The 25,660-nt window shown below is 45.8% G+C and overlaps 1 protein-coding gene across 2 annotated transcripts in view; it reads right to left on the bottom strand.

Annotated features, from left to right (window-relative positions):
• The window catches only part of ENPP6 (ectonucleotide pyrophosphatase/phosphodiesterase 6), a 90,503-nt gene that overhangs the window by 9,896 nt on the left and 54,947 nt on the right, over positions 1-25,660 (bottom strand). For both annotated transcript variants that reach the window (XM_060001134.1, XM_060001133.1), the window contains exons 3-6: positions 17,146-17,257; positions 12,483-12,624; positions 11,141-11,320; positions 8,475-8,612 (exon numbers count right to left, since the gene is read on the bottom strand). In XM_060001134.1, the coding sequence (XP_059857117.1) occupies positions 8,475-8,612; positions 11,141-11,320; positions 12,483-12,624; positions 17,146-17,257 (572 nt within the window). The remainder of the gene's footprint in view (positions 1-8,474; positions 8,613-11,140; positions 11,321-12,482; positions 12,625-17,145; positions 17,258-25,660) is intronic.

The following is a 25,660-nucleotide window of genomic DNA, read 5'->3' as shown; positions in this document are numbered from 1 at the left end:
TAGCCAGAGGTCGCTGCAGGGCTCCTGCCAGCACAGGACAGTGGGCTGTCCCTGCCCCTTGCCTCTTCACTCACTGAGTCGTGGCCAGTTACAGAGTATGGAGATGAGATTCTGGAATAGGATGTGGCTTGAATTCCAGTTTGCCACCTTCCAGCTCTGTGGTCCCGGGCAAGCTGCGTAACTTCTCCAAGCTTCAGCTTCCTTGCTGGATGTGGTACTACCTGCCTCACAGAGACTCTGGAGGACAACCCGGCTGTGCGCTAAGCCCGAAACACAGTAGGTGCTCGATAAATGGCTGGGGACGGTCGGCAGATGCCACTGGCTGCGGGGCGAGGCGCTCGGGTCCTGTGCGGCAGGGTCGAACCCTCCTTTGCTTGTTTAGCTGTCACATCGCATTGCACACCCATCCAGTCTCACCCCAGAAATCACTCCCTGGCATTACCGCTTTCCAAATCACACTGTTTCATTGACTCTCTGTTTCCTCAATTGCAATCCTCCCCTATCCCGCCTTCTCCAGCTGTAGCTTGTAGTTTTCAATGGGAATATATTTATTAACGTACTGCATTTCTGACTTATACTGTTTCTTGTTCTTTGTCTGTGGTGAGCTCACAACACATCCCAATTTAGCTTCGTTCGCTAATATCACACGCTGCTCCCCCCGCCCCAGTCTTCAGTGATTCCTGAAGAACTAGGTAGAACATATCACTGGTGATGTCACTAATCATGAACCCCATGGGACATATGTGTCCCATGACCAAGGGACAGGTGGAAGAGAGATGAGGACTGATTGCCTGATTTTAAAATTCCAGCTTAATTCCACAACTACAAACATACAGCAACAAAAAATCTCAGCCCTGAAGGTAACTGGGGATCGGTCTGATCACAGGTCAATCCACCAGTTCTTATTAACATGACAGGTTGCTCCAGTGAAACAACTATTCTTACTGATTTTAAAAAGTAATAGTAAACTGGCTGGTTATGTGAGAAGCGAAGTGATTGAACGGATTACATGACATAACCTAATGACATTATGTAATTAACCTCAAGAAGGTGCAGGGATGATTTCCTTCCTCGTCCTCTCCCGGTGGCTTTCACCATTTCACTGGGCTCTGTATCCCCACAATAGCATCCCAGCGCAGGCCTGTGCAGCCGTGTGACACATACCACACAGGGGCAGCCCTGCGGGTGAAGCGCCCCAGACCTCAGTCCCCAGGCAGGGGGTCCTCAAGCTACTGGCTGAGCCTCACCCCTCCAGACCCTACCAGGCCCAGGGGCTGCCACACAGCACTGCCTAGTGACGTCCCGGGAGGTGCCCAAACCCTGCAGGAGAGCAAGGGTAGAGGCGTCTGTGTGTGAGCGTGAGTGTGTGTGAGCGTGTGTGTGAGCATGAGTCTGCGTGAGCGTCTCTGTGTGTGTGAGCGTGAGTCTCTGTGTGTCTGTGTGTGTGAGCGTGAGTCTGTGTGTGTGTGTGTGTGTCTGTGTGTATGAGAGAGAGAGAGAGTGAGGAGGCCACCAGAAGGCTCTAGCGCAGAGCGCAGGCAGCCCTGCGGCTCCGCAGTAGCGGCCCCCAGAGAGCTCTGAGTGGCGGAAGGGCTGACACAGAGGAGGCCCTGCGAGGCCAGGGGACCTTGTGTAGTGACCGCACGTGGGGACAGTGTGAGAAGAAAGCACCGCGAGGCTGTCGGGAGGAGTGAGGCGGTGTCTACCCGAGGCTGTGCCAGTCCGACAGGGTGACCGACTGTCCCGGTTTGTCGGGGACTGAGGGGGTCCAGGGATGCAAAACTTCCTGTTTTAAAACCAGGACAGGCCTAGGCGAACCGGGGCAAGTTGGTCGCTCTGTAATGAACACTCTCTTGTCAATTCAATTAAAATCCTCACCAAGTCCATTTGTTCAGCACCTTCCAGTACCTTCCGGGACCTCTCCTCTGTACAGGGGTGGACAGCAGTGCCGGGACGCCCCCCTTCATGAGCCCCTAAACTAGTTCGCCATTTCCAACAGGAAGGACCCAGAAAGAGTTCACAGGAGGAACACTGTGAGGAATGGTTGTTATTACGTTTATAGACTCGGGTTCTTTTATTTGGTGCCTGCGTTGTATTTTAATGCCTCACTCCACTACCAGCTCACCATGAAATGGCTACCAGAAGCCTGCTGAACTGGGGAAGCCAGATTGCTTAGGAGATAAGACTTGTGGTTTCTAGACTAGATCTTTGTCTCATTCATCCTTGGCGTTAAAAAAAAAAAAAAAGTAGCATTCACTGTTTACCCCCAGATCAGCAAACCAGTTAATGAAGTTGGTTCAACCACTGCCTGGACCTGTCTCTTTGACTTGCCATTTTTGGATTCCTTTCTGCTGCTGAGCTGCAATGTCTCGGTGGCACAGTCAGAAATGGGGGTGGCGCTGGGAATGAGGATCGGGGTGGAAGCGGGGTTGGAAGGCTGGGAAGAAGCAGAGGGTGGCCTGAACAGTCTGTAGTCATTACTGTCTGTCTGCACGTGGCCAAGGCACTTGCTTCGATAAAATGTCTGGTCATTTACTTGCTTTGTACTGTTGCATTTGGGGAATATATTAGCACGTATATTTCTCACCGCCTCCTTCCGATTTCCCCTCGGCGTAGATCAGAAAATGGTTACTAAGCCACAGAGAAGAATACTCCTGAGGGCGCAGGAAATGTCTTCCAGCTCCAGGAAAACATCCAGACTCCCGGTCTTGCCTTGCACCCAAAGTGACTTCTCTTGGGGCAGCCAAGGAGGTGGTAATCCGTTCTTCGTGGGTTCCCTCCCAGGCCAGAGGCGCCGTTCGGGGTCTTGTCTGGGTCCCCCTGCTCCATCTGGGTGACCTGCTCTCCAGTCTTCCCCCTTGAAACTCACCGTCTACACTGCTGGATCCCAAGCCTGGCTGTGCACACAGTGCCCTGAGCTTAGCCCGGCTCCCACTTTGGGTATTTGGATTCAGCAGGTCCGTAAGGCAGGAACTCTTGTCTATTTAATCATTGTCCCCCAGGTGACTGGGATGCATCGTCTGGCCTGGAAACCGCTGGCAGTCATTCACCTGGCGTCTGTCCCGTGCCGTGTTCAGTGAGTATCCGTCGTTTCCTGAGAACGCTTCGCGTTATGCTGGGTTACCATGCTGAGGTCAGAGGCTGTGCCTCAGGCCCCTTCGTGGGGTCCCACAGAGCAGCGCAGGGCCTCCCTGCCAGAGACAGCACAGGGCCTCCCCGCGGCAGGCGCAGAGGCCAGCATGGAATCGCTCACACAGGCTGCTTTCCAAAGAGGAACCTGGGCGGCCGACCGGCTTTTCCCACCTGCCATCGAGGCTCATTGGCCAGCGCCAGGTTCACAGTTGGTTAAACATTTTGACCATCACCCCTCGTGTCAGCCACTAAAAGACTACTTCCTGTCGAGGAGTAGGGTCAGGGACCCGAGGGCCCCCTCCTCCTCTCTTGATGAGGCCTCTCACCCCACCTCTAGGGCACCGGGGAACAAAGTTGAAATCTGGTCCGATTAAAATCAATAAATAAAATGTGAACACCTGTCTAAGGTGTGTGAGGCGCCTAATACAAATGAAATCTACGTTATTCCCCTAGGACAGGGTTATAATAGCGACTTCCCACGCCCTCCACGTTGCAATAAACGCACATCATCTCAGCCTGGAAAAGGCACCCAGTGATGTATCAGAAGTGGCTTCGATTAGAACTCTTGTGGGAGGGAGCGCAGTCCGCCAGGCTCTGGGCTTTTGCTGCTAGGGTTAAGGTCGAGCTAGGCGTCTATTACAAAGCACCGTGTCTCTGGTTTTGTGGCATCGTCATTTTAAACCCTCCTCCCGAGAGGCTTCCTGTGGGGATGACTCCTTGGAGCCCCGCAGGAATGGTGGTCATGAACCTTCAGATGTGTGTCTGCCATGCGCCACTGCAAAGACTTGTCCCCCAACAGTTTCTCTTTCTCCGTCTTAGAAGGCTGCCTCTTTCTAGAACGGAATTTAATTGCTCAGGCCTCAGGCCCCGGTCTGACCCTGGCAAGCCTGCTGCCACACGCAGCCTAATTCTGGAAATGGAAAATGCCAGGCAGCAAAATCAGCAGGGACCAAGGGCAGCAGAATCCCTTGGAGTGGAGGGAGGTGTTGGAGGGGAGCACTGAGCGGATGGGCTTTCCTTTTTTTTTTTTTTCCTTTTTTTTTTGCGGTACGCGGGCCTCTCACTGTGGTGGCCTCTCCCGTTGCGGAGCACAGGCTCCGGACGCGCAGGCTCAGCGGCCATGGCTCACAGGCCAGCCGCTCCGCGGCGTGTGGAATCCTCCCGGACCGGGGCACGAACCCGTGTCCCCTGCATCGGCAGGCGGACTCTCAACCACTGCGCCACCAGGGAAGCCCGATGGGCTTTCTTTTATTCTTTTCTCCCCCTGGACCATGTTTACTGAAGCGTGACAACAGTGAGGAGGGCGTCCGTGTGCTCTCCGACAGTGCATACCAATGACCCTAGTCACCCCCAGAAAGCAAGCAGCTTCCAGCCCCCAACACCAGCTTCCTGAAGCTCCATTACTTGCGCCTGGACGAAACCGCTCCAGCTGCCACTAAAACTCAGAAGCCACATTCTCCAGCTTGTCTTGATTTCCCCAAATATTTTGGGTTCGGGCCTAACTGCCATTCAACCCCAGGCCTTAGAATTGAGCCCGGCATTTCATATCCTTTGCCAATTTTCAAAGTAAATCTTTCCTCTGGAGACAAATTCGGGCCTCCCTTGGAAGCTTGGGCCTGAATTTGCCGCATTTCCCTCCACTCAGACGAGAGCCCAGAAGATCAACGATGAAGCGCCCTGTCTCACGGTCTTTCACCAGCTTCCGGCTGCAACTGGCTGACTTTTTGAGCACAGTGGCATGAAGTGGACACTGTTCAGGAGAGGCCGCAGGAATTAGCCCCTGGAGCTGAGTAGGGCCTGGGGAGAGCTGATGTATCCGCCCGCCCTTGGGCTCCAGCTGTGGGCTAACGGAAGCTAGGACAATTGCCATTAGTGGTTTCAACACCTTTTTACCTGTTGAAATCTCTTCTAGGGCTACCAATAATTAGCCAAAGTTAAAGGCCTGACTCAGCTTTCCTCTCTGTCTACTTGGTCATTGATTTACTAACCTACAAAATAAACAACCTGTCAACGAGTAATCAAGAACCAACTGTCTCAATATTTATGAATTCATCTCTTAATTCATATATCACAAACATGTACCGAGTTTCTGCCGTGTACTAGGCTCCACAGAGGAAAACGAAGGTCAAGATGCCACAGACCTGCCCTCAGGGAGCTTCCACCCCAGGAAGGAAGAGTTCAAAAGCAGACAGACAAGTGCAGCACCTGGGGAGTGATTCAGGGTTTTGTGAGATTCCAAGATGGAGGAAATTAGGGAAGAGCTGGGTATTTCATGGAAGAGATGGTATTTGAGTTGGGCTTAAAAAACAGGCGGGAGTCAGGAAGGAGAAGGCACTCTGGGTTCTACTGATGGTTTATTGGGCTATTGATGGTACCAGAACCCACTGAGTACAGGTGTGGAGAGCAGGTCAGGAGAGCATGAAGTACGTTGGGATCCAACCACTTGACACCCGACGCTTGAGTCTTGCATTAGAAAAATCATTTTCACAAATAAGAAAATTCTGGTTCAAGTATGTGCAAATCTCCCATGTTGGTGAGAGGAAAGGAGAGGGCTGGTTAGGAAGAGTTTTTTTGCCTTGTGACAAAAGCAAGAAAAAAATGAATGCCAACGTTAGAACTTTTGTGAAGGAGCTGAGACTTATCTCCAGACCCCACTAGGAATCAGAAGGGTGAGTCCATAATTCCAATCCACGAAATCAGAAATACCTTGAACATTTTAGTGGAAGATTTGAAGGCTCTTTGGAGAACTGGATGGACTTCGTGCTTAACGGTTACATCTGGGTTGTAATTCTTTGTCTGGGACCTTAGTCAAGACATTTAAAACTCTGAGCCTCACTTAACTCAGTAAAATTGGGATAACGTCCACAATGCAGAAACAGTAAGCAGGAGACACTTAATTCAAGGTGGGATATGTATTTTGCTCCCTAATAAAAGTATGAGATGTACAAGAAGAAGCCACATCCCTGCCTTCCTGCTTTGGGATGAACCGAAGGATGGGATGCTTGGAGCTACAGCAGTTATCTTGTGCTCTGAAGGGAAAGCCAAAAGAACTGCAGAAGAACTGACTCGGGGCCTTGATACCGAGTTGCCGGATGAACCACCCTGGAACTTCTTACCTCTAAACTTCTAGTTATGTGGGATAATGAATCTTTATTATTTAACCCATTTATTCAAGTGGTGTATGACTTATAACCAAGAGCATCTTGACTGATACCCCAAGTTTCCCCATCACTGTGTTTTAATCACTCATTGGGAAAACGTGCATCGTCTTGCTAGATGTGCTAATGCCAAGATACTGTATTGACAGTTCAGATACTTCCAGACTGAACCTTCTCTGACAGCACTGACGGCTGGAGCAACTTCCCTGGTGACTGTCCACCCCTCCTGGAGGAATTGAGATGGCTCCTCGTGAGTTGTCCACTGTCTTCATGACACCCTCTGGCTTTGCCACTCTCCCTATGTAAGCCAGTTTTTCCATAAATTATCTCAAATCACCTCTGTACTCTTATAATCTCCCTCCCTGCCATGGACCAGCCTCTCAATGTGGCTGATTTCAGCTAAATGTGAGAAAGTAAACAATAGAGGTACATAGTCCTACAGAGAAATGAGTGACAGTTAACTGTGGATTAACCCTCAGCATTGATTTGCTTTTAAAAACTTAAAACAATTTTACCAGAATATTCTAAATGGAACAAGTTGCAAAATGTAAGCCCTTTTGTACGGCTTGGGAAGTTGGCTTTATGGAATAAAATTGAAGAGGCACCCAGTCAGGTGGCCCACCTGACTGCACGTGTGTTCAGTGCAAAGTCCTAAGAAAACCACTGGAGATGAAAATGCTGTGAGCCTAGAATAACCTCACTCCTGGTGAACTTCAAACGGCGTGTGATAAAGTGACCAGAAGCGTTAGTGCGCTTAGAGGAGAGAGCGCTAGGGGGCAGAGGGACCTTCTTGGAAACTTCCAAAATCACATGGCATAGGAAGCCGAAGTCTGCTGATGAGGACCCAGCTTGGCCGTGGACAGCGCAGCTGACGTTTCTGACCAGTTCTGCTTTGTTTCCTCAGCGACCAGCTGCTTCTCTGGTCTGAGAGCCCACAGGAACAGTTCAGTCCTCCCGAACGACTGAAGTTTACGTCAGGGAATCCCCGTTTTCCACACCTGGGTCGCTAGATGTCCACTCCTTTTGCCTGATCGGTATTTCTGCCGATCGCCACCTGCCCTCACTCTGGCATATTAAATACCACTCTTAGGCCTTATACAGCCGTCCCTCGGTATCCACAGGGGATTGTTTCCAGGATCCCCTCGGATACCAAAATCTGTAGATGCGCAAGTCCCTTATACAAAACAGCACAGTATTTGCATATAACTACACACATCCTCCTGTATATTTTAAATCATCTCTGAATTACTTATGATACCTAATACAATGAAATGCTTTGTAAATAGTTGTAAATACAATGAAAATGTGATATAAATGGTTGCCAACATCCAGCATATTCAAGCTTTGCTTTTTGGAAATTCCTGGATTTTTTTCCCCTGAATATTTCTGATCAGAGTTGGTTGAATCTACAGATGCGCAACCTCGAATTTGACTGTACTTTGTTGGCCTCAACCAACAACTCTCATGTACCAACACCTGCTACTCTCTTTTAGCCTGTAGTCTGGTCAGTTTGTAACCCAGCTTCATACTCACACTGACGGTGATCCAGGCCCTGTCTGGGAACTGACTCTAAACAGGACGTGACTGCGGATTCCCCTGTGGGGTGCCTTACCAGCTGGCCGGGTATCAGAAGCTGATGCAAGGGCCTAGTGAGCTTGGAGTCCAGGTGGGCAAGGAGGAAGCTGCTGAAATCACCCGGGCACCAGGCAATTAGGGTTTGGGCCCAAAATGCAAGATAAGCTCTGTAAAATCAAGTTGGCAAACCAGAGACCTGGACCTGTGGACTTTTGTCTGCCAATCATGTCCCTTTAAGGTGAAAGCAAAGCCGAGCCTCTCCTGGCTTTTCGCTGCCCTAAAGCAATTGCTTTGGTTCACAGTAACTGTTCCACTTTAAACTGAATAGGTTACACTGTAAGCCTGGGTAATTGAGTTAAGGCCCATTTGTTAAAATACAGCAAGTCTGGAGCCATGAAGTCTAAACCATGGCTCTGGGTCGGAGTCTCCAGTTTGCGTCTACAGAGTCACCTGACCAAGCCTTTGGATTCTCTAAAGAAGGAAATAATACAACAAATGAGACGTAAGCAAAAACGAAATTTTTCAGGTGGAAAAGGTAAATAATTGTTTACCTTTGGCCTTTTGATAGAATTTGTATAATGAATATCTTGTCATATGTTTTATATTTACCTCAGTTATGAACCATCCTTCATCGGCCACTAAGGTCAAAGGAGAGACAAATTTCCCCTTCTTGTAGTAGAACCTGCTCGGGATGGCCTCCTTCTTGTAGACAGTCATGTGCTCCACTGTTCTCAATTTGTTATATATCTGCAAAGATAACCAAGAATGACCAGTTTTGCATTCTCTCTCTTAAATGTATGTGAATATTTATTGGACCTGGAGGAGAGGAAGGACTTTATAAAAACTTATTTATGTCAAAAATACTACAGTAAAATAAAAAGGTGAATGAGAAGTTGGTCTGCCTGATGTTAAACACCACCAAGATCAAAGAAAAGCATTTATTCTTTGACTAGACCTACAGCATGTCCTATCTGCACCTGATTTTTTTAAATAAATTTATTTATTTTATTTTTATTTATTTTTGGCTGCGTTGGGTCTTTGTTGCTGGGCGTGGGCTTTTCTCTAGTTGCGGCAAGCGGGAGCTATTCTTCGTTGCAGTGGCTTCTCTTGTCGCGGAGCACGGGCTCCAGGCGCGCGGGCTTCAGTAGTTGTGGCACGCAGGCTTCAGTAGTTGTGGCTGGCACGCTCCAGAGCGCAGGCTCAGTAGTTGTGGCCCACAGGCTTAGTTGCTCCGCGGCACGTGGGATCTTCCCAGACCAGGGCTCGAACCCGTGTCCCCTGCGTTGGCAGGTGGATTCTTAACCGCTGCGCCACCAGGGAAGCCCTATGCCTGATTTTAAAATACTAGTGACTGTTTGCCATTAATTACACTGCTAATTTTCCTATGAAGATGTAAACCCTGTACCTCTTTCCAATATTTAGCAGCAGCTTAAATCTTTATGGCTAGAATTAAAATCAACCGGCTGGTGTTGATTTGTTGGCCCTTAGCCAAAGCTGGCATATATTCCTGGGTAGAACTGAATATAAAATTGAGTTTATCGATTCAACTCTGGAAAATAATTAGTCTTTACGCTGTTTAGTAGAGAGTTTCTACTGGCCCCAGGAGTTATGATTTCCTACTTAAGAAAATCCATAATTCTTAAGAAAAGTAGGGGGCATCACCAGAAAGATTTTGCATAAGTGAAAACTCTGATGACACATAACGGGCCTCACAAACTGTTGTGTCCGTCATGTGACAAAGTGTCACCCAAACATAGCCCCAGTTCTGAATAATCTACCAACTGCTTTAGGCAGCTTGCACTGCCTGATGTACACACCACATTGGAAGAAAGAAGCTCTTCCCAGCTCGTGAGCTGTTGATGCTCTAGCATCCTGGAGACGGCATGTCCCTAGGTGCCAGATAGGAGATAACAGATGACGTTCCTTGCCAGGAAAACAGAACTTCTTTGCAAGAAGCCATTTACTGTGGGACCTGCCAACGTGTAAAATATTCTTCCCAGTTTCATATTTAAGGAGTTCACGAGAAGCCTGTGCAAACATATTCAGCACCTCCACTTGCTGACCGTGGAGCCTGAGAAAAGGGGGCACCCGTCGGGGGAAAGGGACGAGGCTGGGGAGAAGCCGCACTGCGGGCACCGAGTTCCTCAACCCCAGACACACAGATCTCGGACTCTCATGTGGGAGGGAGCAGTCAGGGCTGGGAGGAAGGTCTCTGTCTGGGCCAAAAGGGCCGGACCCCAGCCTACACCTGCCGTGGGGAAGCAGGGCAGGCAGCCGGCCCAGCCGAGGCTGATTCCCATCTCCCTGCCGATGCGCCGCCCCTGGCAGCGGTGGAGGCCTCCCCCAGGGGAGAGAGGCCCAGAGCCTGTGCTGGGAGACGCCCAGGCCACACGGGCCAAAGCAGTCAGCCGGCGGGGTCACTCGCTCCTTCACCTTCAAAGCGTGGTTTACCCGCCACTCGGAGGGAAAGATTGTTTGGAGGGAGGGGTAAGCAGGGGCCTTGTCATCGAGCGTGCCAAGTCCCCGGGAGCCCTGCCCCACGCCATCTGCACGCCGTGGGAACTCCGCCACGGCCTCGTGGGGACGCCCCCTCGGATGGTGGTAATCGCCGTAGGCGACACACACATCGTCCCTGCAGCGGGCCCAGCTGCTTCCCGTGCTTCACGGCCGCCCAGGAGGGCAGCTACAGTGTCGTCAGTCAGCACACGCAGTGGAGAGGTGGCAGGAGGGCCGCTTAGGGAGCTGCTCGGCTGCTGAGTGCGGGGGTCTGAACCCCGGCCGGCCGCGTGGCTCCGGGCTAAGGGGCCGACCCACGGCACACGCGGCCTCAACCTGTGCTCGTCCGTCGCCTTCTTCTCTCCAGTCCCTGCTGAGAACAGGTCAGACTGGCGGCTTTCCTCCAGAGAAGGGCCTTCTGTGCAGGCTTCCGCTGTCCCCAGCTGCACAGAAGAAGTGCTGCATTTTGGCCAAGAACGAACCGGCCCCGCGCCACGTGCTGGGCACTGCACACCCTCGTCTCGTTTCGTGCCCACTGACGTTCAGTGCCCGCTTCAGAGAATAGAAGACACGGGAGGATGAAGCACTGGACCGAGGTCACTCGGCGAGGAAGGGGTCAGGTGGGTCATCTGCCACCGGAGTCCCGGCTCCCGAGGCTGCCCTGTGCCTCCGCCTTAAAGCTACACACAGACTCAGCGCAGAGTCATGGCCTCTGAGGGTGTGCTCTGCCCCCGTCCCCCCACCACCCTTCCCCCCACCACCCTTCCCCCCCGTCTTGCCTCAGAATGCTTCCCGGGCGCCGGCCACAGGCTCACAACCGGCCCTCGGTCCTTCACCTGCTGCAGGTCATGGAGGCTGATGTACTTATCCAGCTCAATCACTTTGTCCATCCAGAAAATGTCAGTCATCCCGTGATCTGAGAAGATGATGACGTTGAGGTCGTCCTGCAGCTCGCGCTCCTGTGGGGAGACAGGCAGTCAGGACGGCGCCCAGAGGGGGACCCTCTTACACCAGCTGTCTGGCAAAGAGGTGTTTTCAACTACAAGTTATAGGAGAAAGCCTTCTTCCCCAGTTCTGAATTTAATCATCTGCTTGTCTGCCCTATAAGACACGGTTCAAAATCATAGCAGAAGTGCTGCAGGGAGGGAACGAGAGAGCCAGTCCCCGCCCGATTAGCGCTAACATAATACACACGAGGCTCCAGCCTTTTAAGATAGCCTTTCTGTTTTTATCCTTCTTGGGTCTTTCAACCAACTTGTGTGGGAATACAACTATCACTCGCCCGTTTTACACGTGTGAAAAATTAACCCCACAAAAGTTTAAAAAAATAATATTTTAAGTCAGACAAAGACAAATATCATATGATCTCACTTATACATGGGATTTAAAAAAATGATACAAATGAACTTATTTAAAAGACAGAAATAGACTCACAGACAGAAAACAAACTTATGGTTACCGAAGGGAAAGTGGCTGGAGAGGGATAAATTAGGAGTTTGGGATTAACATATACACACTACTTATATAAAAAACAAGGACCTACTGTATGGCACAGGGAACTGTATTCAATACCTTGTAATAGCCTATAACGGAAAAGAACCATATATAATCTATCTATTTATCTATCTATCTCTATCTCTCTCTATATATATCTGAATCACTTTGCTGTACACCTGAAACTAACACACTAACACAACATTGTAAATCAACTATACTTCAATTAAAAATAAAATTTTTTTAAGTTTAAAAATAATACTTTGCTAAAAGTCATTCAGTAAGGGTGTGGCAGAATCAGGGAGAGAACCCAGGCCTGGGTTCTGCACCCACACCAGTCTGGTTACCAGACTGAATGGTTTGGTAAAGCGTCAGGCCATCTCGCCAGCTGAGCCAGGCGGTAATGCAGATCTGGGTCATTTCAGTGCCACTGGCCTGGCTGTAAGACAAGGGAGGTCGTGGTACCTGGGGAGGCGTTGCGTGAAGAAACGAGACCCCTCAGACCCTTGAGCTGGCCCAGTCAGCTCTCAGCAGTAAGAAGGAAGATGTCGAGGGGTGTGACAGTCAAGGAGACAGAAGGAGAGGGACAGAGGGAAGGTTAGCCCAGTGGGCCTGGTTTTCGGTCACCTGGATCCACGTGGTCATGTACTTCAGGACGGTGTCCACGGCCCTCAGGGCTTCTTTCCTCTGTGGCGACGAGGGCCCATAGTGGTGGCCTTCCACATCGATGCGCTCGTAGTAGATGGCCACCAGGTCCGCCTGGCCGCTCCTGGGGAGGGGGCGGGCAGGGTGAGAGCTGAGAGAGGCCCTGCCAGCTTTCCCCCCTCCCACCCGGCGGTCCTGGCGGAGGCATGGGCATCCTCCAGCCCCTGCCCTGTGGTCCAGGCACAGCGATACCTTAAAAAGAACAAGGGGGTTCTCCAAGGGAGAGAGAACCTTGGAGAAGGTGCCAGTCCCAGGCACCCTGGTGACAAAAGTCAGAGAGCATGCTTATGGGTCACCTCCCCTCTCAGCTCAGCATGACCCAGGAGTGGGAAGAGGTGGCGACAGGCAGGGGACAGTTCTGATAACTCCCCTCACCACAAGCTGTCACCAGAAGCTCAGAGAAAAGAGAAGCAATCATTCAAAAAACGTCTCCTCGGATACAGGGGGAGGGAGGGAGACGCAGGAGGGAGGGGATGTGGGGATATATGTATACGTATAGCTGATTCACTTTGTTATACAGCAGCAACTAACACACCGTTGTAAAACAATTATTCTTCCATAAAAATGTTAAAAAAAAAAAAGTCTCCTCCATTATTGCTGGTCTTCGAGGGAGCCTCTAAATAGAACACTAGACTGTAGGTTTCACTGACCCGCAAGAATAAGAACAAGCTTTACCAGGCAACCTTGCAGGAGGCAGACAGGTCTGTGTTTGTGTTCAAGGCCTGACGTCTCTGGGGACCCAGGAAGGGTCAGCTCCAGGGTGGGCACAGGGTGAATTCTAGCACTGACCACACTTTCTGCATCCCGAAAAAACGCCCCCCTCGGCCAGAGTACTGGTGGTAAAAATCCAACTATTTAACCCTCCGTGCGAAGCTGAGACTGAGTGGGAACTAGTGACAAACCTGGAGTAGGAGGCTGAGGGAGTCGGGTGGGGGGAGAAAACACTGTGCGATGTACCCCCTCCTCCACACAGCGCACAGCTTCCCGCTGTGACTGCCCTGCCCACAACGTCCCCAAAGCACCCGAACAGAGCAGTGATGCTGATGACGGGGATGGTGCGGGCAGCAGTAACAGCGACTGACAGAAGAGGAAGCAGTGGAAAAGGAATGAAGGCTAACTCCTTTGTGTGGACTTTAAGGGTTAATAACTAATCCTCTTGGCGGACTGCCTTATTTCTCTTGAAAAACTCTATTTAAACAAACACACAAGTGAGGCGGCCTGGTCTCTCCTGGTGTGGTCTCCCCCGACACTTGGAAGGAGAGAACGTGTATCCTTAGCGCCTGTGGTGCCTTGGGCCTTGCAATCCACAGAAGAGGAAAAAGAACCTCACAGTAGTTCCAGAGCGTGGTTTGCACAACCCCGCCCATCCTTCCGGTCTCAGGAAGACGGTGCTTCTTCCAGGAAGCATCCCTGATGCCCAGGCTCAGTTGGGTGGCCCTCCTGGGCACTCCCACGGCTTTCCTGGTTCATCTCTGGGTTGTGTTTTTTCACACTGTGCTGTAATTGCCCATTTATGTGTCCTTCCCTCCCCTCTAAATTGCGGGGTTTCTCACCCTGGGATGCATTCATTCTCCCTGTGTCTCAGCTCAGCCTAGGGTCTGGCATACAGGAGGAGCTCTGTAACTGTCAGTTGAAGGTATAATAATAGTAAGTGCTCAATAAATCATAGTTATTCTAGGTCAGGCACTATGTTGAGGGCTTTTCATGCATTATCATAATTCATCCTCACAGCAACCCTATCAGGCAGGAATACGTTAAACAGAGAGTTCAGTACTGTTGCCCACGTCACACAGCTCGTGAGAAGTGGAGCCAGCACTGAGACTCAGGTGGAGCTCCAACACCCTGACCCAGATACTCTGAGAGAATGCAACAGCCCGCACCAATGGGGAAACATTCTGCTACCCAAATGACCATGTGGAAGTGGTTCTTACTCTGCTATAAGAATCCCACCAACCCCAAGAAAGTGGGGCGTGAGACAAGGCAAAGGTAGCAGTGAAACTGAGTCCCTTTCATTTCTCGGCATGAGCTCTATGTCTGTGGCTTGGATGTGCCTCCAGATTCTGGATCTGAGATGAAAAGTGTCCCTAGAGAAAAGCATTTGCAGATGAGGAAATAGGCCAAAAAGGATTCTAGGCCTCACCGACCTCTGAGACATGGCTAGGACTGGAAATGTGAACTTCCCACGTCCAGGGTCAGAACACTTGACTCCACCAGCCCGGGCTTTTGAATGTCCACACCGACTCCATTCACTACACGGGGGTCGGTTCCAGAGAATGTTCAGCCTGGCGTCTTCCTTCACCATGGTCATACTTGCCAAGAGGGCGCACCTTTTAATGATGCTGTGATGTTCTCGTACCCTGAGGTGTACTTCATTCACAGTTTGGAGGATATGCTGGTTTCCAGTTAAGGGAAATTGCTAGTCAAGTGTTCTTTTCTCTTTTTAGAACAAAACAGACTGGCCCTTCTTTAACAAATACCATGTCCCCCCTCCTCCACAATGGGGATTGGGGTAAGTTATTATTTGCTTGTTTCTCACAAATAATATTATCATCATTCATACTCGCTAGTGTATGAATGACTAATACAAATGCCCCCTGCATCTACAGACAGCAGAGAACAAAAAGTCACTCAGCGTTCCACACGCGTGTAGGCAGTAGGAAAAAGTCCTAACTTGGGAATGGCATTTTCATACATATCCCTAAACGCTTTTGAGGCCCATGTTCATTACACTGATGGACTGATGGCATTTCCTCCACCACGTTGGAACGTAATGGAACTTTCCACAAAATCATGCCCTCGGATATGTCTCCGCACTTAGCTGCCTTTTGTACTTGTGCCTGTAGCATCCCAGATGCGCTGGTTCACACAGAACATCCTATGTTCAGGTGTGTACACTTCCAGGGTGGGGCTTGTATGTGGGAAAAATTTCACAAGGTTTACTGGTTGCACTGAAGCTCAATGAAATGCTTTCAGGTCACTACAGTTTAGACACTTCACCTTAATACAGCAGCCACTGGGCTGGTTTCTTTAAGGCTATTTGCCATATTCATAAATCTCCGTGCGATCAGAAAGCTAGTAAGTCTCACAGATTCACCTGATGGCTTTGTGTCAGGAAGCTGTCAACCCCAGATGCCAGGAACACTGGAATTGTGATGGTTGAGATTCGGGGATTTATACATATGCCTTTTGTGAAAGACTTCTATGTTGGAGCTCGTTGATTCATGAGGGACCTGAGTCTTCAAGGGCTAAGAGCTCTTGCCTGTTGGAGTTTAGCTGACAAATTCTTGGTGGCCAGCTGTTTTCCACATGGATCTGGTCTCCATCACTGGTCAGCTCATTTGTAATGGAGCGGTTGGGTGAGGAGTGATGGGTGGAAACGCCTGCAGATCTGTTATTGGCTATTTATAGCTTTCAGCCCAGGAACCATGCCAGAAGGACATGTGGCCATCGGCCCAATTACCTGAGAGCTGCAAGGGGCCCCCAACCCTGGATTTCAGGGACACCCAGATCTCCCATCACCTTAGGATCCTGTCCAGATTTCTTTTCAATGTAAAGAGTTCACAATGTCACATCAATTTTCCTTACTGAAGTGGGTTGGAGAGAATTAGGGAGAGAGAATGGTTAAAGGAATGGTTGAAGTTGCTGAGTGTTAAAAAAAAAAATTGAGGGACTTCCCTGGTGGCGCAGGGGTTAAGAATCTACCCGCCAATGCAGGGGTCACGGGTTTGAGCCCTGGTCCGGGAAGATCCCACATGCCGCAGAGCAACTAAGCCTGTGCGCCACAACTACTGAGGCTGCGGTCTAGAGCCCGCGAGCCACAACTACTGAGCCCGTGTGCCACAATTACTGAAGTCTGCGCGCCTAGAGCCCGTGCTCCACAAGAGAAGCCACCGCAATGAGAAGCCTGTGCACCGCAACAAAGAGTAGTCCCCTCTCGCCTCAACTAGAGAAAGCCCGCACGCAGCAACGAAGACCCAACCCAGCCAAAAATAAATAAATACATACATTTTTTTTTAAAAATTGAAAACTTAGAAATAAGTCAGTTTCCCTGACACACTCGTGTGCTATTCAGACCATTACTGATTTCTGCATTTTTCAAACTGGGTGTGATAGTTCCATGTGGAAGAGAAAAAAAAAAGGTTCTATGTACTAATATGCTAATAGGCTTTGTACATTTCCAAGAAGATGATAGAGTAGGCAATTTTTCCAAACTTATTCCACCAAAGATCTTCCTTCTTTTGTCAAAAACTTATATCTTTGGAGAGTCAGGCATTCACTATATCATGATTAGAGAAATGCTGACATTCACATTGCTTCTCTATTTTCCATCAACACAAAGAAGAAAGTCCTAAACCCCTGGGGACTTCCTTGCTCTCAATTCAACGTTTCCAAAGGGTGCCCCTACCTAAAATTACTCAACACACAATCATCCTCTACTAGAGGGTAGCAATCACCGTGTGAGAGGCTCACTACCTCTCTGAGACATACTTCACCTATACCAAGCCTTCTTAATCCACTTTAGCATTCATTATTGGTCCTGGAAACAGGAAGAACAGTGGCATGGCTAAGAATTTGGGACACTTACTTGAAGAAGTCAAGAGCATCGCTGACTGCATTGGCAAAATTGATATCCGTTGGGACATTTTTATATTCTAGGCAGTAAGTAGGTCTGACACCAAGAATCTCAACCTCACAGCCTAAGAAGGAAAAAGACAGTAAATGGTTACTTTCTTCAATAATCAAGGTAGGGTGATGAGCCTATTTTAGGAAGCAAATACCATTAGTCAAAACAAAAATTTTTGTTCCTTTTCATGAAATAAAAGAATGTATTGTTGATAAGTGGTGTATTTAATTCTAATTTTGTTTAACTGGAGCAGAGGCTCTTAAACGTCTTTCCTATACAGCACTGGTGTCTCATGACAGGGACTGGCAAAAATTGGTTAATGGTTGTCTTTCCCAATTTGAAACAACAATAACAAAAATTAATTAGTACACAGAATGTCTCAATTGAAACTTTTTTCTATAGATTTTTTATAACTACAAATTCTTCTAGTGCACCTTTGCCTATTCTAGAACCAAGTATGAGGTTAATATCTGATTAGCCTGGGAATAAGAAAATAAAGACTTCACTAGTCTAGCTGGACTCAGAAGTACTGCACTGATAGGCAAGTCTAAAAATCACTGAGTTAAAGCAAGGGCCCTGAGCCGTCCCCTTACCTCTCCCAAAATGAAGTAAAAGAATGAAAGAATTCAGATGTTGGGAGCTGCTGTGGCTTCAGCTTTTCTGCCCCAGGCCCCTGAACAAGTTGAAATGGTTGCCCCGAGGAAGAGGCATCCAACCTCCTTATCAGAAAATAGGGCAGGAGAGGAACGTGCCAGTCTCAGTTTGTTAGTTGGGTGTATTTACTGCGCACCTGACTAGTCACTACGTTCAGACATAGTGGTGTATTTAATTCTAATTGTGTTTGCTCCATCCTGTGGCATCCCAGAATCTAGCCTAGTAGGAGGACGATTCCGTGCAAACAGTGTAATAGTTGAAGTCTAAAGTGAAGTGCACATTTACTGGGTGGTGAGGGGACTCAGACGAGGCACATTTAATGCAGATATTATTTCCTTCTGGAAGCTTTCCTCAAATCCCCGTGTTGGACTCAGTCTTACAGACTGTCTGGCCCATGCGTTGGGGTTAGAAGTGGGAAGAAAGGGACGTGCAAGCAAAGAGAGCAGCGGAAGCAAAGTTCAAAGTGAGAAACAGTAAGGTGTGTGTGTAGAACAGCAAGCACGGTAACGTTCCCAGGCAAGGGGGTCTGGAGGCCAGATGGTGAGGTTTTTGTAGCCCAGAGAAAATGATTCCCACTTACACTTGGTATGATCCTTACGAATCCTATAAAATAGCTGATGGTGCCTTCATTTTACACAGGAGGAACTGAGTCAAAAAGGTGAAGAGGGGGCTTCCCTGGTGGCGCAGTGGTTGGGAGTCCGCCTGCCGATGCAGGGGACACGGGTTCGTGCCCCGGTCCGGGAAGATCCCACATGCCGCAGGGCGGCTGGGCCCGTGAGCCATGGCCGCTGAGCCTGCGTGTCCGGAGCCTGTGCTCCGCAACGGGAGAGGCCACAACAGTGAGAGGCCCGCGTACCACAAAAAAAAGAAAAAAAAAGGTGAAGAGACTTCCCCATTGTCTCAGGGCAATAATGAGGAAGAGCTAACATTTGAATCTAGTTTTATCTGACTCCAAAACGTTAGGTATTCTTTTAAAACAGTATCTGACGAATTCAGACATGCAAGGACAGACATTATGGACATTAAGGACAGACAGACATTTTTCCATACTATTAAGATTTACTCAAGCTAATCGAGAAATAAGTCAAAATAAAAGAACCCAAGAACGAATAAGATAGGGTTTTAAAATAAATAGCAGTAAATGATGAAATCACAAAATATAGTTAAGTATTAGTAATATTAATGTAGTTATGTGAAAATATTTTATTGAAAAATAAGGTGCATATTTTAAAAAAATGTTTAATGTAATAACCTGGATCTAAAGTTCCCAATTATTTAACCAAAAAGGAAAGGAAAAGCATTTTCATTGTTGTTGGAGGGAAGGGATGGTCAATATATAGTGTTCATTCTAGACATTGATTTAAAAGTTTGGAATATACAGAAGAAAGTTGTATGCATAACTTCCAAATCACTAAAGGAAGAAAAAGAAGCATACAAAATTAATCAAATATCAAAGTACATGAAAAGAAAAAAAAAAAGGAAATATCTAGGAAGCCCTAATATTGAAAGCATAATAAAATAGAAAATCAAATATATTCAAAATAAATGTGAATGGGTTACACTCTACAAGAATGTCAACATGAAGTAACTATAAACTATTTTTAAAATTTACAGGTTAGGTAAAATGACACAGCAAGGTTAGATATAAAAGAATAGACCAAATAAACCCCCCAAAAAGTAAACCAAAAAATCAGCTCTCTCAATAATATTCAAGTTGATTATGGTCTCAAAAGCCTGAAACAGCTACAAATCCACATTAATAGTTTAGAATGTAAATGAGTATTTATATACCATAAATATACACAAATATACATAATTATTATTAAAGAATTCTTATAAGAATGGAATTGTTATAAAAACACAAAAGTTGGAAAAACTGATCATATCCTCATCCACAAAGAAAATCGCATTAACTTCCAAAAAAGTAGAAATTATACAGCACAATGCATATTATCTGACCACAGGTAATAAAACTATAAATTAATTATAACAGTTAACTAAAAATAAATCCAACTCCTTATAAATAAAAAAGAAAACCTTTATGAAACGATGTAAAGAGGAAATGAAAACTTCACTGACAGGCTAGTTATTAACAGTGAAAATTCTACATTTCAAAATTTCATGGGGGGACTTCCCTGGAGGTCCAGTGGTAAGGAATATGCCTTACAGTGCAGGAGACGCAGGTTCAATCCCTGGTCAGGGAGCTAAGATCCCGCATGCCGCGGGGCAACTAAGCCCGCGTGCCACAACTACTGAGCTCACACGCCTCAACTAGAACCCGCGCGCCACAACTACAGAACCCACGCGCCCTGGAGCCCGTGAGCCACAACTAGAGAAGAGAAAACCCACACGCCACAACTAGAGAGAAGCCCGGGCACCACAACGAAAGATCCCACATGCCTCAACGAAGATCCTGCGTGCTGCAACTAAGACCATATGCAGCCAAAACTAAATAAAATAAATAAATAAATAATAAATAAATCTTAAAAAAAAAAAAACTTCATGGGACACATTTTCATTTAGGTCCGAAGCAAATCAGGAGCGCTGCCGTCACCGCTATAATCTGTTACTGTTATAGAACTTCTTATCAAGGCAGTTAACAACAAACAGAAATTTTAAATGAGTGGGGGAAATCAGGAGGCATGCATTAGTGTTTCTCTATGGGAACATTTAAAAAAAATTTCGTCTGTAACCCTTGGCAAAATACTCATTTTGCTTCATGACACAGTACAGGACACACACTCTGACAGAGGAAACAGAAGTTTCACTAAAATATGAGCAAAGCATGCTAATACTTTATTCTATTCTATTCTGTTTTAGGTGGGTTTTTTAAAACACTGGTTAACAATCCATAAATTGATGTCACTGTCCATTATGAATCAAGACCAGTGTTTGAAAAACACCAATATGAGGCACACAGCTAGGAGTGGGTTTCTGGGTCACTCTCCTCCAGAGTGGCAATGTTTGGCAATATTTATATAATTTTTATTGTATACATGCTTTTCCTTGAAAACCACTTCAGAGAACACATTCTAAGAAAATAAATTTGTATATACAAGCACCTTTTTTACAATATTATTTAGAATATAAAATTAAGAAGCAATTTAAACATTTGGTAATAAAGGTATGGTTAAATAATGAAATACCATGCAGGCATATACAATTATTATGCCATTTGTATTTACTGCCATACTATTTTAAGTGAAAAAAGGCTAGTAAATAGTTTGTGAAGGATGATCTCATTTTTGTAAATACTTAAAGCATATTTAGGGCTTCCCTGGTGGTGCAGTGGTTAAGAATCCATCTGCCAATGCAAGGGACATGGGTTCGAGCCCTGGTCCGGGAAGATCCCACATGTCATGGAGCAACTAAGCCCGTGCGCCACAACTACTGAAGCCCGCGTGCCTAGAGCTGGTGCTCCGCAGCAAGAGAAACCACCGCAGTGAGAAGTCCACACACTGCAACGAAGAGTAGTCCCCGCCCACTGCAACTAGAGAAAGCCTGCGTGCAATGAAGACCCAACGCAGACAAAAATAAATAATTTATTTTTTTTAAAAAGCGTATTTATGTCTAAGAAAGAGTGGAAGTGAATATAACAAAATATGACAGGGTAAAATTTGTGTGGCTGCCTTGGTAGACTTTTTTCGGCTAAACTGAAGCCATTCTGAACTTTCTTCCTTTCCATCCCTTACTAAAGAAAGAGGAAAGCTTTCTCATCTGCCCAGTGTCCCTTGTGAGTAGGAATGGTCATGTGACTCACTACTGGCATTGAGATCTGCTGAGATGCTTCGAGTGGGAGGCTTTGCTTTGATATGGAAAAATTAACATGAGTTGCTAGCGCTACCTCTTTTCTTCTTCTGCAGTTTGGAATGTAGGTTGTAAGGACATGATCCCTGGACCGGCAGCAACCATTCTGAAACCATGAGTCAACAAGCATGAAGGGAAAAAGTTAATATGCTAATATAGAGCAGAAGGATCAAAAGAGCCTAGGTTTTTAAAATGACATTGTTAAACAGCTGAACCACATAAAGTACATACTTCTTATGTGATACAAATAAATTCCTATATGTTTAGTCACTGTTGGCTAGGTTTTCTAAAACTTGCAGTAGATAGTTCATAACTGATACAGAAGGATCATAGTTGACTTTTATATTCTTATTATTGCTTATTGAATTGAACTTTCCTAAAATAAATATGTTATTTTTGTAATAAGAAACCAAAAACATATTTTTAGTGATAACTTCCAACTTCCTTCTAATATACCCATTAAGACACAAAAGTTCTATTGTATGCATATCCAGTTTTTTAAAATTATGAATAATGCTAATATAAACATTCTTGTACATGTTCTTTGATGCATTTAGGTATGCATTTCTGTTGTAATATGTGTAGGAGTAGAATTGCTAGATTTGGGGTATGCGTATGTTCACCTTTATCAGATAATGCCAAATAGGTTTTCAAAGTTGCTATATTAATTTGCTTCTCCTGGCACGATATGAGACTTTGTTACTCCACCCTTGTCATCACTTGGATGTATAACTATTAATTTCCATTTAAGAATGACTTTACTTGCAGCCCACAATCCAAATACCCATAGTTACTTCTTCTTTGAACCATAAGTTATTTAGAAGTCCCTGGTTATTTTCCAAGTATATAGAATTGAAATTTTTCTTTTTATTATTGATTATACTTTAATTACACTGTAGTCGGAGAACACATTCTGTATGATTTCATACAGTTCCAATTTGTTGAGAAATGCTTTATGGCTAAAATATGGTCATTTTTGACAAATGTTCCATGTGTACTTGAGAATAATGTGTATTTAGTGGTAGTTGGGTACAGTGTTCTAGTAATATCAATTAGGTAAATATGTTAATTATGCTTCATAAATTTTCTGTATCCTTCTATTTTTTTATTTTCTTATATTATCAGTTACTGAGAAAGATGTCTTAGAACTTATTATCATTGCGAATTTACCCATTTCTCCTTTTGGGTTTATCAATATTTGCTTTATTTATTTTGAGATTGTGTAATTAGGAGCATGAAAATTTAGAATTATTACAACTTCTTGGGAGATTGAACTTTATATCAACGTGAACTGTCTTTCTTTATCTTAAAAATAGTCTAAGCTTAGAGTCTGCACCGACTGATGTTATAGCTGCACCAGCTCCCCTTGGGTGAGTGCGTGCTGTGTCTTTTAAAAATGCTATTACTTTCAACTTTTCTGCATACTTACATTTAATGTACACCTTTTATAAGCAGCATATATTAGTTTTTGCTCTTATCCAGTCTGATAGTTGTTTTAAATGTGAATTTCTATTAAAGTTTAACATAGATACATACAAAGTGAATAAATGATAAGTGTACTGTTCATCCTGACAAAGTAAATGCAGCTGTGTAGCCGGCACCCAGATCAGGAAACAGAACATAACCTTCACATACAGGCACCTTCTCGTGCCCCCTTTTAGTCACTCTTCTTCCAAGTGTAAACACTATTCTAACACTGTAGATTAGTTTTACCTGCTTTTGAACTTTATATAAATAGACTCATTCAGATTAATTGGAGTATTTAATGAAATATTAGTAAAAAACAATAAACGTTGACTTGCAATGTACTTAAGGAAATTTTTATGTTTAAATCAGCCACCTAAATACATGTCTTGTATTCATTACACATTTGACACTTTTTCTCTCCTTTCTTAATTCCTTTTGGATTATGTATGTATGATTATTATTGCTCCTTTTCCTCTCCTCTATCACCTTGCTATTTGTATATTTTAATTAATCTCTTTCTGGAATAGTGCCCTAGAGATGATTTTTAAAAATTGAAATATTGGTCAATCGAAATCTAATATAAATTTGCACTCCCACAACTTCCCAGGCAATGCAAAGACATTTAAACACTTAAACTTTGAATTTTACATTTCTCCTACCTTCTGTGCTTCTGTTGTCATGTATTTCCATTCCATACGGGTTTTTAATCTAAAAATTATTATTACTACTATTATTATTAGCTTAGTTTTTCCTACACGTTTACCCTTTCTGTAGCTCTTCATCCCTTCCTCCATCTCTGTGCTTCCATTTGTGACAATTTTCCTTCCACCTTAAGAATTTAGCATTTCCTCCACTCTAAACGTGCTGGCAATAAATTCTCTCACTGTTGTGTCTCTAGAAAAAGTCATTATATTGCCTTCCTTTAAAAAAATTTTTTTTTATTTATTTGGCTATGCTGGGTCTCAGTTGTGGCACACAGGATCTATTTCCCCGACCAGGAATTGAACCCAGGCCCCCTGCATTGGGAGCACGGAGTCTAACCACTGAACCACCTGGGAAGTCCCTTGCCTTCATTTTTGAGGGATATTTTCACTGGATATAGAACTGATCATTATTTTTCTTTTATCATTTGGGGATATCGTTCTATTGTCTTTCTGGATTCCAGTATTTCTGTTGGAAAGTCAGCTGTCAGTCTTATCACTGCTTCTTTGAACAATTTTCTATTGCTGCTTTTAAGTTTTTTTCATTTCTGTGGTATCAGCAGTTCTGAAATTAATGGATTTCACAGCACTTCTTGAGTCTATGATTTGCTATTTCTTGTCTGTTTCATAAAGTTCTCAAACTTTATCTCTCAAATATTACTTGTGTCTCATCTTCTCTCTCTAATCCTTCTGTGGCCTTTTCACTATGTCCCATGTGTCTCGAACATTCTTTTCTGCCTTTTTCATCTTTTTGCCTATTTAAGCCGGAGAGCTGTCTTCAGTTATAGAGTTCACCTTTTAAAAAAGATTCTAGTTTACTACTGCAGGTCTCCATTTTGTCATTTAGTTCTTTTATCATAGCTCTCTTTAAAGTCATATTGGTATCTGGACCAGTGGGTTTGAGTCTATTGTCTACTGTTTTTCTCTTGATTTTTCAGTCAAGACTTGCCTGTTTATTTCTCCTGAGTTTCCAGTCAGGACTTGTTTTCCCATATTCTGGGAATGCTGCATATTGTATACAAAAAACTGTAGATATCATTTGACACTCCATATGTTGTTATCTTTTTCTAGAGAGCGCAGGCTTTTGCTTATGAAGGGCACCTAGGCTACAGGCAGACCATCTTAACCCAGAGTGGAGTTAGTCAGGGATTAAGATGACTCAAAGCTCAGCTTGGGTTTTATGAAGGCTTCAGTCCTCCAGAGGGTTTCACCCCTAGTTTACTTCTAGCTCCTTCTTACTCCAAAGGCATTGTCCTTTATTGTCCCAACTGAAAGTCTAGGATGTTTACTAGATCTCTTCTGCTTGGTGGCCCATGAACTCCAATTTTTGTCATTTCCCCCATCCTGTGATTCTGTCAAAACCTCAGTTCAGTTTCTTAGTCTCCCAGCTGCTGTTTCTGCGATCAGTGTTTAAATGCAGGGGAGACATGGTGCCAATTTCCAGATACACCTTGTTCTCTAGGTCTTAGTCTGTCTCTGATCCGTCACACTGTGTGCGCGTGCATGCGCGCACACACACACACACACACGCACACAGAGTCCAGCAGCGTTTTCAGTTGTTGCTGGCGAGAAGAGTTGTTTCAAAGTAGCTTTGCCTGTCATTGTACCAGTGGAACCCCAAATTTCAATAAATGATCTTTTAAAATAAAAAGTTACATTTTATTGGAAATGTGTCTCATAATGAAAGGAATAGGATGTTTTTAAAAGTCAGTTGGTAGGCTTCCCTGGTGGCACAGTTGTTGAGAGTCCGCCTGCCAATGCGGGGGACACGGGTTTGTGCCCCGGTCCAGGAGGATCCCACATGACGTGGAGCGGCTGGGCCCGTGAGCCATGGCTGCTGAGCCTGC

Source organism: Delphinus delphis, chromosome 21, assembly GCF_949987515.2.
Source record: "Delphinus delphis chromosome 21, mDelDel1.2, whole genome shotgun sequence".
Taxonomy (NCBI): Eukaryota; Metazoa; Chordata; class Mammalia; order Artiodactyla; family Delphinidae; genus Delphinus; species Delphinus delphis.
The sequence above is the reverse complement of the archived record's forward strand: the minus strand, read 5'-3'. Positions and strand labels throughout refer to the sequence as shown.